The sequence below is a fragment of the Aquarana catesbeiana genome, linkage group LG05 (genome assembly GCF_042186555.1).
Source record: "Aquarana catesbeiana isolate 2022-GZ linkage group LG05, ASM4218655v1, whole genome shotgun sequence".
In the NCBI taxonomy this organism is placed as follows: Eukaryota; Metazoa; Chordata; class Amphibia; order Anura; family Ranidae; genus Aquarana; species Aquarana catesbeiana.
In genome coordinates, this window is record NC_133328.1 from 541,425,858 (window position 1) to 541,443,701 (window position 17,844).

The 17,844-nt window shown below is 42.3% G+C and overlaps 1 protein-coding gene across 1 annotated transcript in view; it reads left to right on the forward strand.

Moving 5' to 3' along the window:
• The window catches only part of PI15 (peptidase inhibitor 15), a 66,584-nt gene that overhangs the window by 37,585 nt on the left and 11,155 nt on the right, over positions 1-17,844 (forward strand). Inside the window, exons 3-5 of the mRNA XM_073631821.1 lie at positions 3,336-3,454; positions 15,819-15,951; positions 16,047-16,162. Coding sequence (XP_073487922.1) covers positions 3,336-3,454; positions 15,819-15,951; positions 16,047-16,162 — 368 coding nt within the window. The remainder of the gene's footprint in view (positions 1-3,335; positions 3,455-15,818; positions 15,952-16,046; positions 16,163-17,844) is intronic.

A 17,844-nucleotide genomic window follows, 5' to 3' on the forward strand; every position in this document is an offset into this window, starting at 1 on the left:
CACAGGCGTATAACGCGCACCCTAATTTTAGGAGGAATGTTTCAGGAAAAAAACTTAAACTTTAAATAACGGACTTTGAAGCAAAATAAGGGTCATAAGGGTCAGTGCCCATTAATACAGCCTGAGCAGTGCCCATCTGCAGCCTTGCCATTTCCCATTATTGTAGTTTGAACAATGCCTATTTGCAGCCTCAGCAGCGCCCATCTGCAGCCTTGCTATTGCCCATCATTGCAGCCTGATCAGTGCCCATCTCCATCCTTGCCATTACCCATCATTGCAGCCTGCTCAGTGACCATATGCAGCCTCACCAGTGCCTGTTAATGTAGCCAAGTGCGGATGTAGACAGAGCCAGATCTCCTGTGTATTTGGCTCAGCTCGGCACTCGGCTCACCATTCGGGACATGTGACATGCTAGGAGCCGTCCAGGAGGCAGGACTGGGCATGATTGCGTGCCGAGCTGAGCCGATATGAGCCGAGTACACAGGAGACCCCAGGTCTGTCTAATCTGGCGGCGCTCATTCCCTCCTTCCCCTCCGAGGCAGCACTATGTCGGCGTATGACACAAACCCACGATTTTCCCGCCATTTTCAGGGGGAAAATGTGTGTGTTATACGCGGATAAATACGGTACTTTCACTGTTTCACAGTATACATTAACCCCTTATAGTAGTGATTATCTGCTGTTTTTGTACTATACATATATGTACTTTTTTAACCCCATCATGATAGGTGACAGAAAAAGGAGGTTGCTGTTACTAAATGTCTTAGTGACAGCAGGCACAGGGAGCTTGTATCAAGCTACCTGTCTATAACAAGGGAGCCTGTCATGCATAATATTATATTACAGTTCTGTCTGAAAATTCGCAGAACAGTTTTAGTTATTTTTTATTTATTTTTCTTAAAAACAAATTTTGATCTCTGAGTCTGATGATATGAGATTTAACCTTTATATATATCTCTTCTGTTATTCTCAGAGTGGATTAGATAGTTTGTTCCATAACCATATAGCTGGTTATTTATATTTACCACTGCATATAGATATTCAAGAATAAATTGTCTTTTTTTAAATTTTACATATTAACTAGATTATACACCACACTTTTTTGAGGTTTTTATCCAATTAATCAAAACAACATTTGGCCAACTTGATTATGAAAATTAGTTAATTAGTAGCAGCCCTAGAAAATACCACCTAGCATTTCTGGCCATGGCCATCTTAAGTAAGGGCAGATGATTCATGTAGCATTTACTTACTGGAATCCATTTGCTCTTGGCTCAAGCATGCAAGCAGGAGGGTGTGTTTAGCTGAGAAAATCCATCCTCCTCTCCTGAAGACTCCTGGGATGTATGACATAATTTGTCTAGGCCTGGAAACCAGAAAGTAACTGAAGGAATAAAAGAAGTAAAGTAAAAAAAAAAATTTAAACAAGTGAATATGATATATGTTCCTATCTATTTACTAATGCTAGTAGCATAAGGCTTACAAATAGTCAGTGTTGATTGAGAGAGTGAAATTCCGCTTAAAGTTTCAGGAAAGCATCCTCTGCATGAGAACTCCACTGAATCATCATTGACTTTCTGCTCTTTGTTAGGTTGGTGAATGGTGCAGCTAAGGTGGTAAAGCTAGGTATAAACTTTCTGTTGTACCCATCTATACCCGTAAATGCTGGGAACTGCTTTTTTCATTATGAAAAAATATCCCAGGAACCTTGCTGCCTCTATTCCAGTAGCACATTTCTCAGGGTTGACGGTAAAACCCCCTCTCCTCAAAGAATCAGTCTGTGTAACATATACAATGTAATTCAGGTAGATTGAGGAACATTTTTGACAAAGGTGTAGCAATTTATCCATTGCCCATTGAAAAGTGTAAGTGCTGTATGGAACCCAAATTACATTCTCTTGTGCTGGAACTGGCTGACCAGTTATACAATCTTCTCTGCAGAGCCTGAGCACCCTGAATACAGTATATTCCTTCACTAAAGGCATTGATGATTCTCCCTAGTATCTGATAGATATGTTTTATGATTGTTTTATTGGGGGTGGTTGTGCTTTCCCATATCTCTTTTATTAATTCAAGCTATTTATTCTGCAATCCATAAGGACTCCACAGAATTAGAGCCACCATTGCTAACCCAGTGGTGGAGACTGTCAGACAGGGACTTCTGATACTGGTCCATCATGACCCGCTCCACCATTTGTGGGCCAGACAGATAGTTCAACTGCAGTCACCTCTTAACAAGCTGTACCTGGTCATCATATTTGTCCTCAGGAGCTCATTTCGTTAATACCTCCAGCTATACACTCTTTGTGCCTGGATAGCAGTAGTCACCTCAAGAATGGCCATGACCTCTGCTTTCAGTCAATTATAATTTTTGGCCTCACCAGATCTTAGTAGGCCTTTTGTGGATCTCCAGTGAGAAAAGGGGCAACAGCCTACTGTTCTTTTCTTGTCCTTCTTTCTCTGCTGTCCTCCTAAATGTGGTGAAGAATACTTCTACGTCATTGGCTGGGGTCAGCTTTTGCAGATAGAGGTTGTCATTCAAAGTTGTCTAGAGCAATGGCTGCCTGCTTATGTCCTGAGAGCTGCTGCATTGCCCTCTGCAGGGTAGTCATTTGAGCATGCATGAATACTTGCTGAAAAACAACCTGGGCAGCCAACATGCTGGAACTCTTTTGTTGGTCCTCATAACTTTGTGCCTGTATTTAACCTATACTTGTAGCTGGCTGGCCTACACCAGATGCACTGTCCCTTTTAATGTCAGTTCAACTTAAACAGCTTTCACAGCTGCAGCGATGGTGCCCGCATTGGAGCACTAGATGTAAAGTTCACAAGGTCAGGGATCACCAGCACAGATATATAATCATAGAAAAGGCTTTATTTTACAAAAGGCAAACACAATAATGCTTTCTGTCCAGCAGCAAAACAGAAAAGTGGATTTTGTTCAAAACAACATAAAAAAAATAAAGTCAACTTGTCGTCAGCATAAATAAAACAAGATAGTGCTCACTGACTCAGGGCTGGTACCTGTAGAAGAGGTATCACAGTCCAAAGAACTCCTGGGTCTCCCCCAATGGAGACACAGCTGTCAGTAGTGCTCAACATTTCAGTAGCTTGAACAATTTCTCCAGACACCTGTCTCAAGCTCAAACTTCTGCTAATCCACCTATGTTCCCAAGTGTTTCGTGAATATAAACCCCTCCTGCGGGTACAAAAGGGGGAACTATATTTCGCAGTCAAGGCCCATCCTTGAAATCCTGTAAAGTACATAAATTCATATTGTATATGTTTATTTATAACAATTGAACATTTCTAATTCAGTATTATGCCTCCTCCAGGTCTGGGATGACTCCTTGGCAAAGTCCGCCGAAAACTGGGCAGCCGCCTGCATTTGGGATCATGGACCTCCCTACTTGATGAGATTTCTCGGTCAGAATCTCTCAGTTAGGACAGGGAGGTAAATAATTATTTTTTTAAATTTACTTTAGAGAGGAGGAGGATGCAAATGCATAATATCACTGTGAAAGGTCCACCCCCTCCTTTGGTCTTCTGTTAGCTAAACGTACATAAAATAAATGTTTTTGTTTTATCTGTAAGCTCTGCAATGGGTGTTTGGAAGTCATCTTTGATCTAGGTCTGATTCATTTTAATAAAAGTGAGCTTCTCTATCAGTAACCCCACTGCTGCACTGAAGGCTGTCTCTGATTTGACAGGTGCAGGAGGGTAGGCTAATGCCTCAAGCGTATATTGGGCCACTTTCAACCAGTGGTACATCTTTGAAACCCAGTAGTTGGAATAAGTGCTTTTAAGTATTTTAGTTAGCTATGATGGATGTAAAGATGTTAAAATGAAACTGACCAGTGATTGAGCTATAGGAAGATGACTGCTGTGGCAGCTGGTATGTCAGCATTTGAAGTGCCAAGCTGGCATATTGTGCTGGGCGCATGGGGGTATATGGACTTTTTTTGTACTCCAGCAAATCCTGGCATAGGAAGGTGGTTATTAGATGAGGTGGAAAAGGACAGGCAGAATTCGACTGTAGTGTTGTATGCTTATTTTTTGCTGCTGCCTGGCAGTCACCTTCTGTGGCTGTTTTCAGTTCTTTATTATGTATGATTCAGGGGCAAGTAGAAGGAGGAGGAGGAGGTGGAAGAAGATGAAGTGAAGAAGAAAGAGGAGGGGGAAAAGAGGAGAGAGGGGTGAAGGATAAAGGGGAGGAGTAGGTGGAGGAAGGAAGCAGCATCTGGGGCATGGGAAATGTTGAGCTTCAGTGCATAGGGATGTCACAAATAAAGTGGCAGTCACTGCATTTCTACTAGGAGAAATCTGGCCAGGTATGACTCTAAAGTGGCAATCAACACGTCTGGCCTGATGAAGGTGCGGATGTCGGCTACCACCTGAAGCTGTACTATCCAACAATTTGTGGCTATTACAATACACTCTAATTTCTTTTTCAAGTTAAAACCCAATTCTTTATATTTTCTGCCTATTCGAGGGCTTGTGTCCTGACACTAGACAGTTCTTACCAGGCACCTACCCGAAGTCTAAATTTGAATATTTTAGGAATAATTGGGGATAAGGGGATGGGGGGGGGGTTGTAGAATGTAATGTTGTGGTTTTTTTTGTGCACTCTGTTTTGACATTTTATTCAAAATTAAAGACAATGCAGTGTGGTAGGTCAAACAAAAGAAGCTCACAGACTATACTACTGAACTGTTTTGCCACTTGCATGAAGTTAAGAACATTATCTTTATTATTTTTTACTAGTAAACTTTTCCAATAGCGTTTATATTTATTGTGGCTGCTACCTCTACCAGTCAATTCAGGGCTATTTTCACTTGATAAAATAATTCAGGTGTCGCAGTCAAAACTACCTTAAAAATCCTTTTTTCCTCAAGTTGATATTAATCCTATTGGAGTGCTACTACTGTATTTAAGCCAAGCCAAATTTAACATCTAAAAAATCAATTACACATCTAAAATATGTAGTGCCAGAATACAATGTTGTTGACACTGTCTGTGAAAATCATACTTTTCCATAACATGCAGTTTAAAGGGATCACCAAGAGATGTACTTGGTGTTTTAAAGGATTGGTAGCCCTTGAGGTCTCAATACATGTACCCTGTCTCCGCTGTACAGTATTTGTAAAAAATGTTTTGCCTTGCTAAATGTCCCCAAGAATATTTTGAAATATACCTTGGTAGGTAAGGGGTTAAACCTGTCATAATTGTTGCTACCGTGGTCCTTAACCCAGTAGGCCACCATTTAGCCATCAAGAGAAACAGTAGCAAATCTGATCAGTACTATAAAAACGTTTGCATCATCAGTTAGCAACATCTTTTGCATAAAGTCAGCTGGTCTACTTGCAGTGCTGCTATGGGCAGCAGAACTCTCCTCCTGTTTTGGACAGACATCAGCTCTTTAAGGCACTAACAGTTGCCCTGCTCTCTCTGTAGCTGGGATCACCACTGCCAAATGATGTTTACACTAGTTCATGGCAGATTCCCAAACTGCCGGATCCTGTTTTAAGTATGGGTGGGATGGACTTGCCTATGTGGTTGAAATCCTCTCTAGTTACATAATTACCTCTCTAATTTAAGCAATGAAGTCGATTAACTAAAGGCAAATATACTGTGCACTGCAAGTGCAGTTGCTTTAGTTATGAGAGGAAGCTCTGAAATGAGGGAAAGCTCTGCTGATTTCTATAATCCAATCATGTGCAAGCAAAAATGCTGTTTTTTTTATTTTTCTTGCCTGTCCCCCTCAGATCTAGAGCAAGTGCACTTGTGGGTGCACTTGCAGTGCGCAGATCATTTTACCTAAATCAACGCCAATGTCTTTTTTTGAGAATCCCATATTTTAGACATACTAACAAAGTCCACATCAATTTGCACAAATTCAGCAATATATTGCACTTTCACTTTAAGCACTGCTGAGACAGACTCTTCAGTTCTCAAACTTAGGTTACTGTCCTTACTGTAATCTTTGCATGCATACAAATTCTACAAAATGTACCATGTCTTTCAATTGCACTTGTAACAAACTGCATGCACAGTTCCTCTGAGAAAACCTACTTCTCAGAAGGGATCAGCAAACTCCAAGCAGAAGGAGCTTCACATCTGCCATTCGCATCCTCCACCAATTGTGAGATTTAGCTTGAAATGTAGAGTTTTCCCCATGACTCAGAAGATGTTTTAGGGCTTGTTGCCCATTTTTATTTATTCAAAAGTCAAATAAACACAGTGTTCTGCCCACACAAGGGTTGTTTAGCATAACAACAAACACAAACATCTTTCAGCCTCTTGGCTATTTTGTCAATAATCCACCTTAAGACAGCACGGCCTTGGTTTCAGCCTCTCTGCTTAAATGCTTCTATTAGTCACCAGACTGGACCTGTTGTCTGCCCACATAGAGATTATTACTTGCTTAGCTCAGACATTGGTCTGTTTGAACAAGGACATACATCTGCATAGGCCAGACAGGCTTCAACACATGACGATGTGTGTCAGCACATCGGAGCAACAACTAGCTAAAGAATTTTCTCCTTTGTGAGCAGCACCCACCAGAATCCAGTCACTTTCACACCTATTTAGGGCCCTTTTCCTGTTGAAACAGGCACCATCTGCTTCAGCGCACAGTTTGAGACCATCCTACATATAATGTCAGGCGATGCATGCTTGGTCCTAGCATTGGTCCTTTAAAGCAGCGAGCATTGAACCGTAAGAAGCAATGGAGTATATCATATGTTCATCCATACTTGAATAGGTTTTGGTGGCAGACTGGGATAGTTGGGTAGCATAGGTAAAGGTGAGTATAAACACCCAGCTAATAAAGTAGAATTCCAGTCAAAAATCAAAATCTCCCCTTTATTTTTTTGGTAAAAATAACAAACTTTTGTATTAGGCACTTTTTGGATTGCTAAATGCCTGGTTACAAATAACCGTCTAATGCAGACATTCAGCAACCCTCCTGTCTGTGGCAAACAACACTGAGAATTGCACCTGTTCAGACACTTCCCAGTAGCTTTTTTTTTTGGTGTCCATTCTCCCCTGTTGGCCAGCCTTGCCCACTCCTCCCTTTCCAGTACTGCTCTTTCTATGTCTTATCACTCACCGACCCACAGAAGTGATGGCACTGGCTCTGAATGTACACTCCCACTGGCTGCTGTCTGATTCCGAAAGCAGGGGCTTAAAGGTACAGCTTTACCTTTAAGTTTCCTACAATGTTTTTGCCACTATACGGGTCAGGGGTGCCCAAACTTTTGAAGAGCGAGGGCAACTTAAGCGACTTGGTAACCGACCACGGGCCACAATGGGAGGAGCAAATGCAGAGCAGACATGTAGAACAGACCCCTCCTTCTGTTTTTTTTTTGGATCGGATTGGAGATAGGTGGGTGTAAATGGACACAAATCCATTTACATCTGCTGCTCCATAGAGGGAAATGGAGGGTTTAATTGGGTCAGCCTGAAAAATGGACAGGTGGACACGATCGGACTGATCATGTGAAAGTTTGAAAGCGGCCCAGTATAGCTAGTGTACCTGTGTAGAGAAGAGATATGCCCATTGCTGTTTGATATTAATTAAAACTGACCTTAATCTTCACTTCTACCTCAGGCTTCCTGCAGGCATGGCTGGCTGCTGCTGCTGTCCCCGAGGTGGGTATGGCTGGCTGCCTGCTGCTGTCACACAGGCAGGTATGGCTGGCTGCTGCTGTCCCCCAGGCGGATAAGGCTGGCTGCTGCCGTCCCCCAGGTGGATATGGCTGGCTGCCTGCTGCTGTCCCCTAGGCCCGTATAGGCTGCCTGCTGCTGTCCCCTAGGCAGGTATGGCTGGACACTGCTGTCCCCCAGGTGCCCAGGTGGGTATGGCTGGCTGCTGCTGTCCCCCAGGGGGGTATGGCTGGCTGGTTGCTGCTGTCCCCCAGACGGGTATGGCTGCCTGCTGCTGTCCCCAGGCAGGTATGGCTGGCTGCTGATATCCCCCCGTGAAGGTGTGACTGGCTGCTGCTGTCCTTGGTATCACTGGCTGCTGCTGTCCCAGTCAGAGTGCAGTTGGTATCTCTCCACCTGTGACAGGAGCCAGCGCTATACTGGAAGCATTGGCTCTGCTCTCTACTGCAGCTGCATGCTTTCTCCGAGCCGAGCCGCCATCCCAGAGCATCAGTGTGAAGAATGGACCACGGGTCCATTCTTCACACTGATGCTCTGGGATGGCGGCTCAGGAACCCGCAATCTGGGCATGCTGACCCACTATCCCAGAGCAGGAGGTCATGGGCCACATCAGAGAGAGCCGTGGGACACAGCAGTTGGGCACCCCTGATATAGATAGTATAATTACGAACTGATCTTGCTGTGGTGTACATTGGGAACATCTTCATGTTTTTTTGTGTGAACAATGTCGATTTTGGAGGCAACCTAATTAGTAGAAGTCTTCACAAGTACAACTTCGCTGCACTGTAGGCATCAAGGCCTACAGTGCCTTGAAAAAGTATTCATACCCCTTGTCATGTTACAACCAAAAATGTAAATGTATTTTATTGGGATTTTATGTGATAGGCCAACACAAAGTGGCACATAATTGTGAAGTGGAAGGAAAATTATAAAGGGTTTTCAAATAAATATGTAAAAAGTGTGGCGTGCATTTGTATTCTGTCCCCCTGAGTCAATACTTTATATAACCTCCTTTTGCTGCAATTACAGCTGCAAGTCTTTTTGGAGATGTCTCTACCAGCTTTGCGCATCTAGAGAGTGACATTTTTGCCCATTCTTCTTTGCAAAATAGCTCAAGCTCTGTCAGATTGGATGGAGAAAGTCTGTGACCAGCAATTTTCAGTTCTTGCCACATATTTTCAATTGGATTTAGGTCTGGACTTTGACTGGGCCATTCTAATACATGAATATGCTTTGATCTAAACCATTCCATTGTAGCTCTGGCTGTATGTTTAGGGTTGTTGTCCTGCTGAAAGGTGAACCTTCGCCCCAGTCTCAAGTCTTTTGCAGACTCTATTGCCGCATACACTCAATCGGATTTTCCGACAACAAATGTTCGATGGGAGCTTGTTGTTGGAAATTCCGACCGCGTGTAGACTCCATCGGACATATTTCGTCGGAATTTCTGACAAACAAATTTTGAGATCTGGATCTCAAATTTTCCAACAACAAAATCCGTTCTTGTAAATTTCGATCGTGTGTACACAATTCTGACGCACAAAGTTCCACGCATGCTCTCAATCAAGTATGAGACGGAAGTGCTTGTTCTGGTAAAACTAACGTTTGTAATGGAGATAGCACATTCGTCACGCTGCAAATTTTAAAATCTTTTAATGCAGCGCATTCTCTTCTTCTTTATACTGCTAGAATGCTAGTGATCTTCGTAATTTTTTTGTTTCGTTTTGTGTTACCACAACACCATTATTATCTTGTATTTTTTAACCTCAATGAGGTTGCTTGTTGTTGGTGTCCCTTGTTAATTTGACATTGTATTTTTGCAATGTACCTGCCTACTCACAAACTGTCCTTTTTGAAGTAAAACACAGAGGCAAGTATTTGTGAAAAATAAATAGCCATTAATTATGGGTCATAACAAAATAACAAAATAAACAGGACAGCAATGCTACAGAAACTGGTGAAGTTTGCAAAGCCTTTGTACCCCAGGGCAGACATCAATTATTTTACAGTCAAAATTGGTGGCCTGACGAGTTCTTATAATAGTGAGCACAATCCGGTCCAGGACTACAAGAGATCAGGAACAGCAGCAGATGACATATCTGTCCCCAGGCTGTGGTCAACAGCCTGCGTCTTTTGTCAGACCAGACTGAACCCAGGCCATCACTTTCTTGTCTTCCTTCCACGCTTCCTTCCACGCTTGCTTCCAGGCTGTGGCTCTAGTGTTATAGTTGTGGCAGGAGGTGGAGGAGGAGGACCATGGTTGAACTCACAAACGTGGCTTTGGTTTGTAAGTTTACCCCTCAACCCCTTATTTAGGGCTTGTAAGATAACTTCCTCACATAAGAGGCGTTGGCCCCCCTCCATTTCCTGCATTTTGCAGGCTGCCATGTAGGCATAGTCATCTTGATTATTGGGGGGGTTCCAAGGGCCGCAGTAGCCTTCCGAAATAGGCCAAGTGCTGCCTCCTCCAGGTTACTCCTCTTCCTGGGACTTTTTTTTGGAAGGCGAAGGGGAGGGACCTGGGATTCCGGGAAGGGCTACTGGGCCTGGCCACCTCCTGGCTGCCACTTACCTCCGCCACCTCCTGGCTGCCACTTTCCACAGTCTCCTCCTGGCTGAGACTTTCCTGTGTATGAAAAAGGGACATAGTTTTAGTTTTTGGTTCATCAATCACACACAATTTTCAGCTCATGCTGTTGCAAATTGAATGTTAATAAATAGAAAAGACTATCATTCTGACCCCAGCATTTTTCATTCTTGTCCCAATCATTTGTGGCCACTACTGTCTATTGATATGTAAAACACTTTGTAAAATCAGAAATTACTGATCAATAATAACATCTAGTTAACATAATTAATTATTTGACTAGAAATATGTTGAACAATGCTATACCAGGCTCAAGCTGGGCTCCTCCACTTCTTCCTGGCTGGAAGGCCCAGGTTGGACGTCGGAAGCCTCAGCTGAGGTGGAAGGAAGCCTTGAAGGAAAACTGGAGAGTGCTGGCCTGGGTTCAGTCTGGCCTGCCAGAAAATGCAGTCTGTCATAGTACCACAGCCTGGGTACATAAATGTCATCTGCTGTAGCTCCTGATCTCTGGGAATCCTGGACCTTCCTGCGCTCTCTATTATAAGTGCTCATCATGCCACCAATTAGGGCCTTCAAATAGGGGATGTCTGCCGTGGGGATCACCGGCTTCACAAATTCCAGCAATTGATCCAGCACTGCATTCCTCTTTGTTTTATTATTATAAAAGGGGTGGTTTGCCTACCAAAGACAGGGCAGCTCCCTGTACATATCAATGAATATGGGGATAAAGTCCTCATCATTGAATAGATACATTTTCTCTGCAAGACACAACACAAGACAAACCCTAATGTCAGGCTAAACTCTCCTAATCTTGTCCTAATATAGGCCTCAATCTGTAAGCAGTATAGGCCACTGATGCACCAAGTTAAAATTGTACCTTCGTTCTAACGATCGGCGCTTCCGATACTCCTTCCTCCTCTCACAGATCGTATGTACGACGCACGCGTGTTACGCTTTATATACACTGTGCATGCATGAAACTCCGCCCGCCCCTGATGTTCTTTCTAGTCTATTCCCTGCCCCTTGTCTTTTGGTGCAGTGGGAGAGCACATGGCGATGAAAGAGCAAGTGCATGCAGAGGAGAGCAGCAACGACGAAAGCCCGGAGCCATGAGCGTCCCGATCCCAGAGATTTAAGGCCTCAAATATGTCCTTTATAGAAATGGTGGAGATGGTGGACATCTTGAAGAGGGCTGACTATGATGGGAAGCATGGACCTTACCCAAACCCAAATGTCAGAAAGGCCAAGATCATGGCTAAAGTTGTGAAAAGTCTGCACAGGAATTTTGGGGTACGACAATCCAAGGATCAATTGAGGAAACGCTGGTCAGACCTGAAATTGAGGGAGCAGGATCAGTACAGAAAGTTCAAGAGAGTTCTTCAAAAAGGTAAGTAGTTGTTGTGTGTTCCTATTATTATTATTGCTTGCATGCTGCTCCATGTGCTTTTCTTTACTGTTGTACAGTTTAAAATGGCAACTTTCAGGTTCGTGGGCACAGTAATTATTTGTAGTAAAAATCGTTTGTTCGGCCACTAATACAATGTTTTTGGCAGATACTGGTTAACTACATCTGTTCAGGCCTATTTGTATTAAAAGAAGTTTATGACATTGTTGTCTAGATGGGTTTATACTAGAATGAAATGCCAACTTGATTCAGTGTAAGGAGAGAACACTCAGCAGCTGTTTACACATCTGGACGCAGGAGCACTAGTGTGGGACACCAGAACAAACTTTTTAGGGTGTCCCACACAGGTGCACCAGTGGATACGAGGGGTGTCTCCATGTGTGAAAATTGCACAAAAAAAGGTAAGTATTCAAGCTTTAGAAAGGAAAAAAATAATGTCTTCAGCTTGGAACTCTGCCAAAAAAGACAATTGTACGAGACTTCCAAGCAATGTTTCATATTACTATTTCTGGCCTCAAATATCTGTGTGCTAAGTATACCTTTTTTTAATTCACATAGGGGAGAAAAGACTAGGGACATCTGAGGACACCAGGGATCCCCCACCTCCGAAAGAAAAGCAAATCCCCACACCACAACCAGAAGATGTGGAGGAAGGAGAGGTTTATGAAGTGAGCGAAATAGTGACCACAACAGATGAGTGTCTGAGACCACAGCTTCAGGTAATAAATGTATGCCTGGATATTTATAATACATGGTGTGTTTTTTTAATTTTAGGTGATGTGGATGTTGTGGAAGAAGATTCGCATTTCACAAGTGCAAGTGCACACGTCCTCATCGGGGAGATAATGGTGTGCAATCGTGATTTACAAAAGATCAAGGAAGACATCAATGATGTGGAAAAAAGACTCAAAAACATCATTGATGTTTTAGGCAGAATCTAAAAAACCCCAAAATTCTTCTAGTTTGTTCTTATTTTTAGTATTTTCACACATTTTAAATATTTTTTGGAAAGCCAAATTTTGAAGATACACACAGTGTGTCAACATGTGCTATCTGTCATCACGGGATATCAAGGTACGTGCTTTGGGGGTGCAACCCCTTCCTTGCAAATAAAGTAGATGAGAGGAAGGGGTTGCACCCCCGAAACATGTCCATTGATCCCCCATGATGGGAGTTAGCACGTGTTGACATTAGGCATGGGATCAGGAGGGTAAATCCCCATTTTAACACTCAATTTGTGTGCATCTTCAAAATTTGGCTTTCACAGGGGTGACATCACCCCATCTGATGAAGGCAAGATCAACACAGTTTGGACATACTAATGTCTGATATTGTCTTCACTTTGTTAAAGTTGAACTTTGTAAGTTCCTGAGTTGTGTATTGTTTTATGGTTTTAAACATGCCTGTTTTAACACAAAAAAAGGCTATTTGTACTGTCAAAAACAAAATGTTATTACTAAAATATGTTGGTTTGTTCAAAAACCATTTTCTAACGCACATGTGAATGTGCACAGAGTAAATCATTTTCTACTCAACAATGTGTGGCTTCTTCTTTCAATGCTCAATATAATTTTTTGGACTAAGTTGGTGTTTACACTGAAATGGGGGTTATTTACTAAAGGCAACTCCACTTTGCAGTACAAGTGCACTTTCAGTGCAGTTTCAAGTGCACTTTTGCAGTGCACTTGTAATGCAAAGTGGATTTTCCTTTAGTAAATAAAGTGCTTTATAATTTGCCACAATCATGCCATTTTCGTGACTCTGCAAAATTCATTCATGGCGCTGAAAATGATGTATATTTTTAACAGTAATGCATTACATACATTAACAACAAAAACAAGGTGTATGTGTAGCAGACCCACAACATAATAATAGTTAGCTGAAGAAGAGATTGACACCTCATGTATCAAATAAATTACGACTGCACTATTGAAGAAAATGTCCAAAAAAAAAAGCCCATTGGAGAACCTAGGAGACAGCTAAAAGAAACACAAGCAGTAAATCAAAGGAAATGTTATTTCAAATTATTTTTAAAATGTTTATTAAACATTTTCTGGCATATCAGTGGCCCCCCTACCCGCAAAGTACTCCATATATTTTATATGGACCTCGCGTGCGCTTTGGGGGGGCAAGCACTGAAAACCAGATACAAGCCCACAAGCACAAACTGAAGAGCAGTAATGATCGGAAAAGCACGAGGCTGAAAAGCGCGAATCGTCTCTCACCAAACTTGTACTAACACAATATTAGCAGAAGGAGCCCAAAGGGTGGTGCACTTGGTATTGAACTTTCCTTTTCTAGTGCCGTCGTAAGTGTTGTACGTCACCGTGTTCTTGACGTTCGGAATTTCCAACAAGATTTGTGTGACCATGTGTATGCAAGACAAGTTTGAGCCAACATCCGTCGGAAAAAAAAAATGGATTTTGTTGTCAGAATGTGCGATCGTGTGTACGTGGCATAACAGGTTTTCTTCTAAGATTGTCCTGTGTTTGGCTCCATCCATCTTCCTAGCAACTCTGACCAGCTTCTCTGTCCCTGCTGAAGAAAAGCATCCCCACAACATGATGCTGCCACCACCATGTTTCACGGTGGGGATGGTGTGTTCAGGGTGATGTGCAGTGTTAGTTTTCCATCACACATAGTGTTTTGCTTTTAAGCCAAAATTTCAATTTTGGTCTCATCTGACCAGAGCACCTTCTTCCACATGTTTGCTGTGTCCCCCACATGGCTTCTCACAAACTGCAAATGGGACTTCTTATGGCTTTCTTTCAACAATGGTTTTCTTTTTGCCACTCTAATGCCCCGTACACACGGTCAGACTTTGTTCTGACATTCCGACAACAAAATCCTAGGATTTTTTCCGATGGATGTTGGCTCAAACTTGTCTTGCATACACACGGTCACACAAAGTTGTCGGAAAATCCGATCGTTCTAAACGCAGTGACGTAAAACACGTACGTCGGGACTATAAACGGGGCAGTGGCCAATAGCTTTCACCTCTTTATTTATTCTGAGCATGCGTGGCACTTTGTCCGTCGGATTTGTGTACACACGATCGGAATTTCCGACAACGGATTTTGTTGTCGGAAAATTTTATATCCTGCTCTCAAACTTTGTGTGTCGGAAAATCCGATGGAAAATGTGTGATGGAGCCTACACACGGTCGGAATTTCCGACAACAAGGTCCTATCACACATTTTCCGTCGGAAATCCAACTGTGTGTACGGGGCATAATAGTTGTCCTGGGGAAAGATTCTCCCACCTGAGCTGTGGATCTCTGCAGCTCCTCCAGAGTTACCATGGGCCTCTCAACTGCTTCTCTGATTAATACTCTGCTTGCCCGGCTTGCCAGTTTAGGTGGACATGGACAGCCATGTCTTGGTAGGTTTACAGTTGTGCCATACTCTTTCCATTTTCGAATGATGGATTGAACAGTGCTCCGTGAGATTTTAAAAGCTTAAGATATTTTTTATAACCTAATTCTGCTTTAAGCCTCTCCACAACTTTATTCCTGACCTGTCTGGTGTGTTCCTTGGCCTTCATGATGCTGTTTGTTCACTAAGGTTCTCTAACAAACCTCTGAGGGCTTCACAGAACAGCTGTATTTATACTGAGATTAAATTATACACAGGTGGACTCTATTTACTAATTAGGTGACTTCTGAAGGCAATTATTGGTTTCACTAGACTTTAGTTAGAGGTATCAGAGTAAAGGGGGCTGAATACAAATGCACGCCACACTTTTCACATATTTAAATTGTAAAAAATGTTGAAAACCATTGATCATTTTCCTTCCGATGTGCCACTTTGTGTTGGTCTATCACATAAAATCCCTATAAAATCCATTGATGTTTTTGGATGTAACATGACAAAATGTGGAAAATTTCAAGGGGTATGAAAACTTTTTTAAGGCACTGTATCTAGCCATCTTAATAGAAAGTATAGTTTAGGCATCACCCAACCACAGGGGCCCAAATGCAACTTCACTCTCTGCACAAAGGTAGACCTACAACATTGTTTTTTGCATAGTATATCTAGACCCAATGCTGTTGGGATTGCATGGAATAGGCAGTGAGGGAATTAGGATTGGCTTCAATGAAAAGACATACTGTAACATAATATACATAATATAAAGATATGTGATATTCTCATTTTATTGCAGATACCAATCTATTTTACAACTGGTAAAACCATGGTATGATGAAGTGAAGGACTATGCATTTCCTTATCCTCAAGACTGCAATCCCAGATGTCCCTTGAGGTGTTATGGACCAATGTGCACACATTATACGCAGGTTTGTTATGATTTCAGTATGTGTAATAATATTGCAGCATGATTCCATTTTTAGTTTAAAAATGTTCACTCTGCTGTATGTGTTTTCTTGGGCAGATGGTTTGGGCAACAACTAACAGAATTGGGTGTGCAATCCATACATGTTACAATATGAACGTCTGGGGAGCTGTATGGGGAAAAGCTGTGTACTTGGTCTGCAATTATTCTCCAAAGTAAGTCCAATTTTTTACACATTTACCTATGGCAGGGGCAGCTGTTCTGATGACAGAACCAGTATTTTATATTTGTGTAATCAGTTTCCTACCAAGTATTGACCAATTGTGCAGTCATAGTTGTACTTCAAAAGGCAGCTTGAATTGTGGTCTCGAAAGGTAATGCAAGAACTGTATCTGCACTTCAGTGTATATGTTCTTCACATATGACACTGCAATATCTGAGCTCAACTGAGCTCTTAGACTGTCATCTACAATATAGGAACGGAATAGCTAACAGGCCAGAACACAAGCAAACAACATACTATACTAGTACCAAGAATCAGCCTCCTAATAATGTATTGGGCTTCAATGGCAAACCTCTACATAGTTAGCTGTGTAGAAGGTTATGGTCATTGGTATTGAAAATGTATTGTTGTTGGTTAGTACAGTAACTCATGTGCATGTGTTGTGGACTCTCAGTGCACCTTTTCTGCAAATTTTGATTTCCTCCTAGAAGATGACAATTGGCTTTCCACCAATATCTTCCCTGAGCAGTACCCACTTTTTAACTCTGATTCAATAACACCAATGGCTTGTGTTCCTGTCTGTACCTCATAGATGTGATTAACAGCCTGGACTCACTTATAACATGTTTACAGAAAGATGGCAGCACCCAAACTGAAAATAATATGGTCTCAGAGGTCAAATATTCTAAGGAATAAAAGTGAGGGGTGGGGCATAAAATGTCCCCACCCCCGCCACATATGGGATTGTGAGAGACAATTAGTTATATATATATATATATATATATATATATATATATATATATATACTTACCACAGATTGGAGAGAGGGGCTGGCAGTTACCCAATAAATGGTCCTCTGACACGACCAGGTAACTATAAAAGGAAAGAGGATGCGTCATCATACAGGCAGATGGAAGAAGACACAGGAGAAAGCTAGTAAAAAACGGCTGACATTTGGTCCGTGTTTACTGCAGCTGGTCCGACAGAAGCCGGTCGGCTTCTGTCGAAGGGGCATGAGCGAAAAAGGTCTTCCAACCGCTTCCCTATCAGTGCTCTCAGCCAAAGGCTACCCCCCTGCCAGAACGCAATAGAACAGCAGGGAGATCACTGAACTAACATTGAATTGTTAGTACAGCGGCTCCGACCTGAGCTATCAGGTTTTTTTCTTTCAGCCCGCTGCGCAGCCCGCATAAGCCTGGTACACCTAGCAGTGTACCAGGTTTATGGTTACCAGCATTCACAACAAAACAAGCATTTCAGAGGTGTGAAAACAACACAAATAAAGCTGAACTACAGAAGAAAACTGAAAAACATATACTGTATAAATATGTGTTGTTTTACTTGTCAACTTATTTGTATTTTTGTTTTTCCTGTCCTGAGATCTTGATTTCCCCCTTCAGCCGCCTGGTGACCTACCTTTTCTCTGCTGCAGTTAAGCAGCTCAGCTAGGTCGCCTTCCTGCCTCTTACCTGTGATTAGCAACAGGCTAATAAGGTCATCTCTCTGCTCACTCCTTCTATCAACATATTCCTTGTTAGTAAATGGGCTTGTAGCACATCTGGTTGGTCCCAAGTGCTGAGCCTCCTTCTTCTAGTTTGTGTAATGCCAAACTGGAAATTACATGTGGCTTTAACTAAGACAAATTTGAGATTTACACCAGTTGCATGTAAAAAT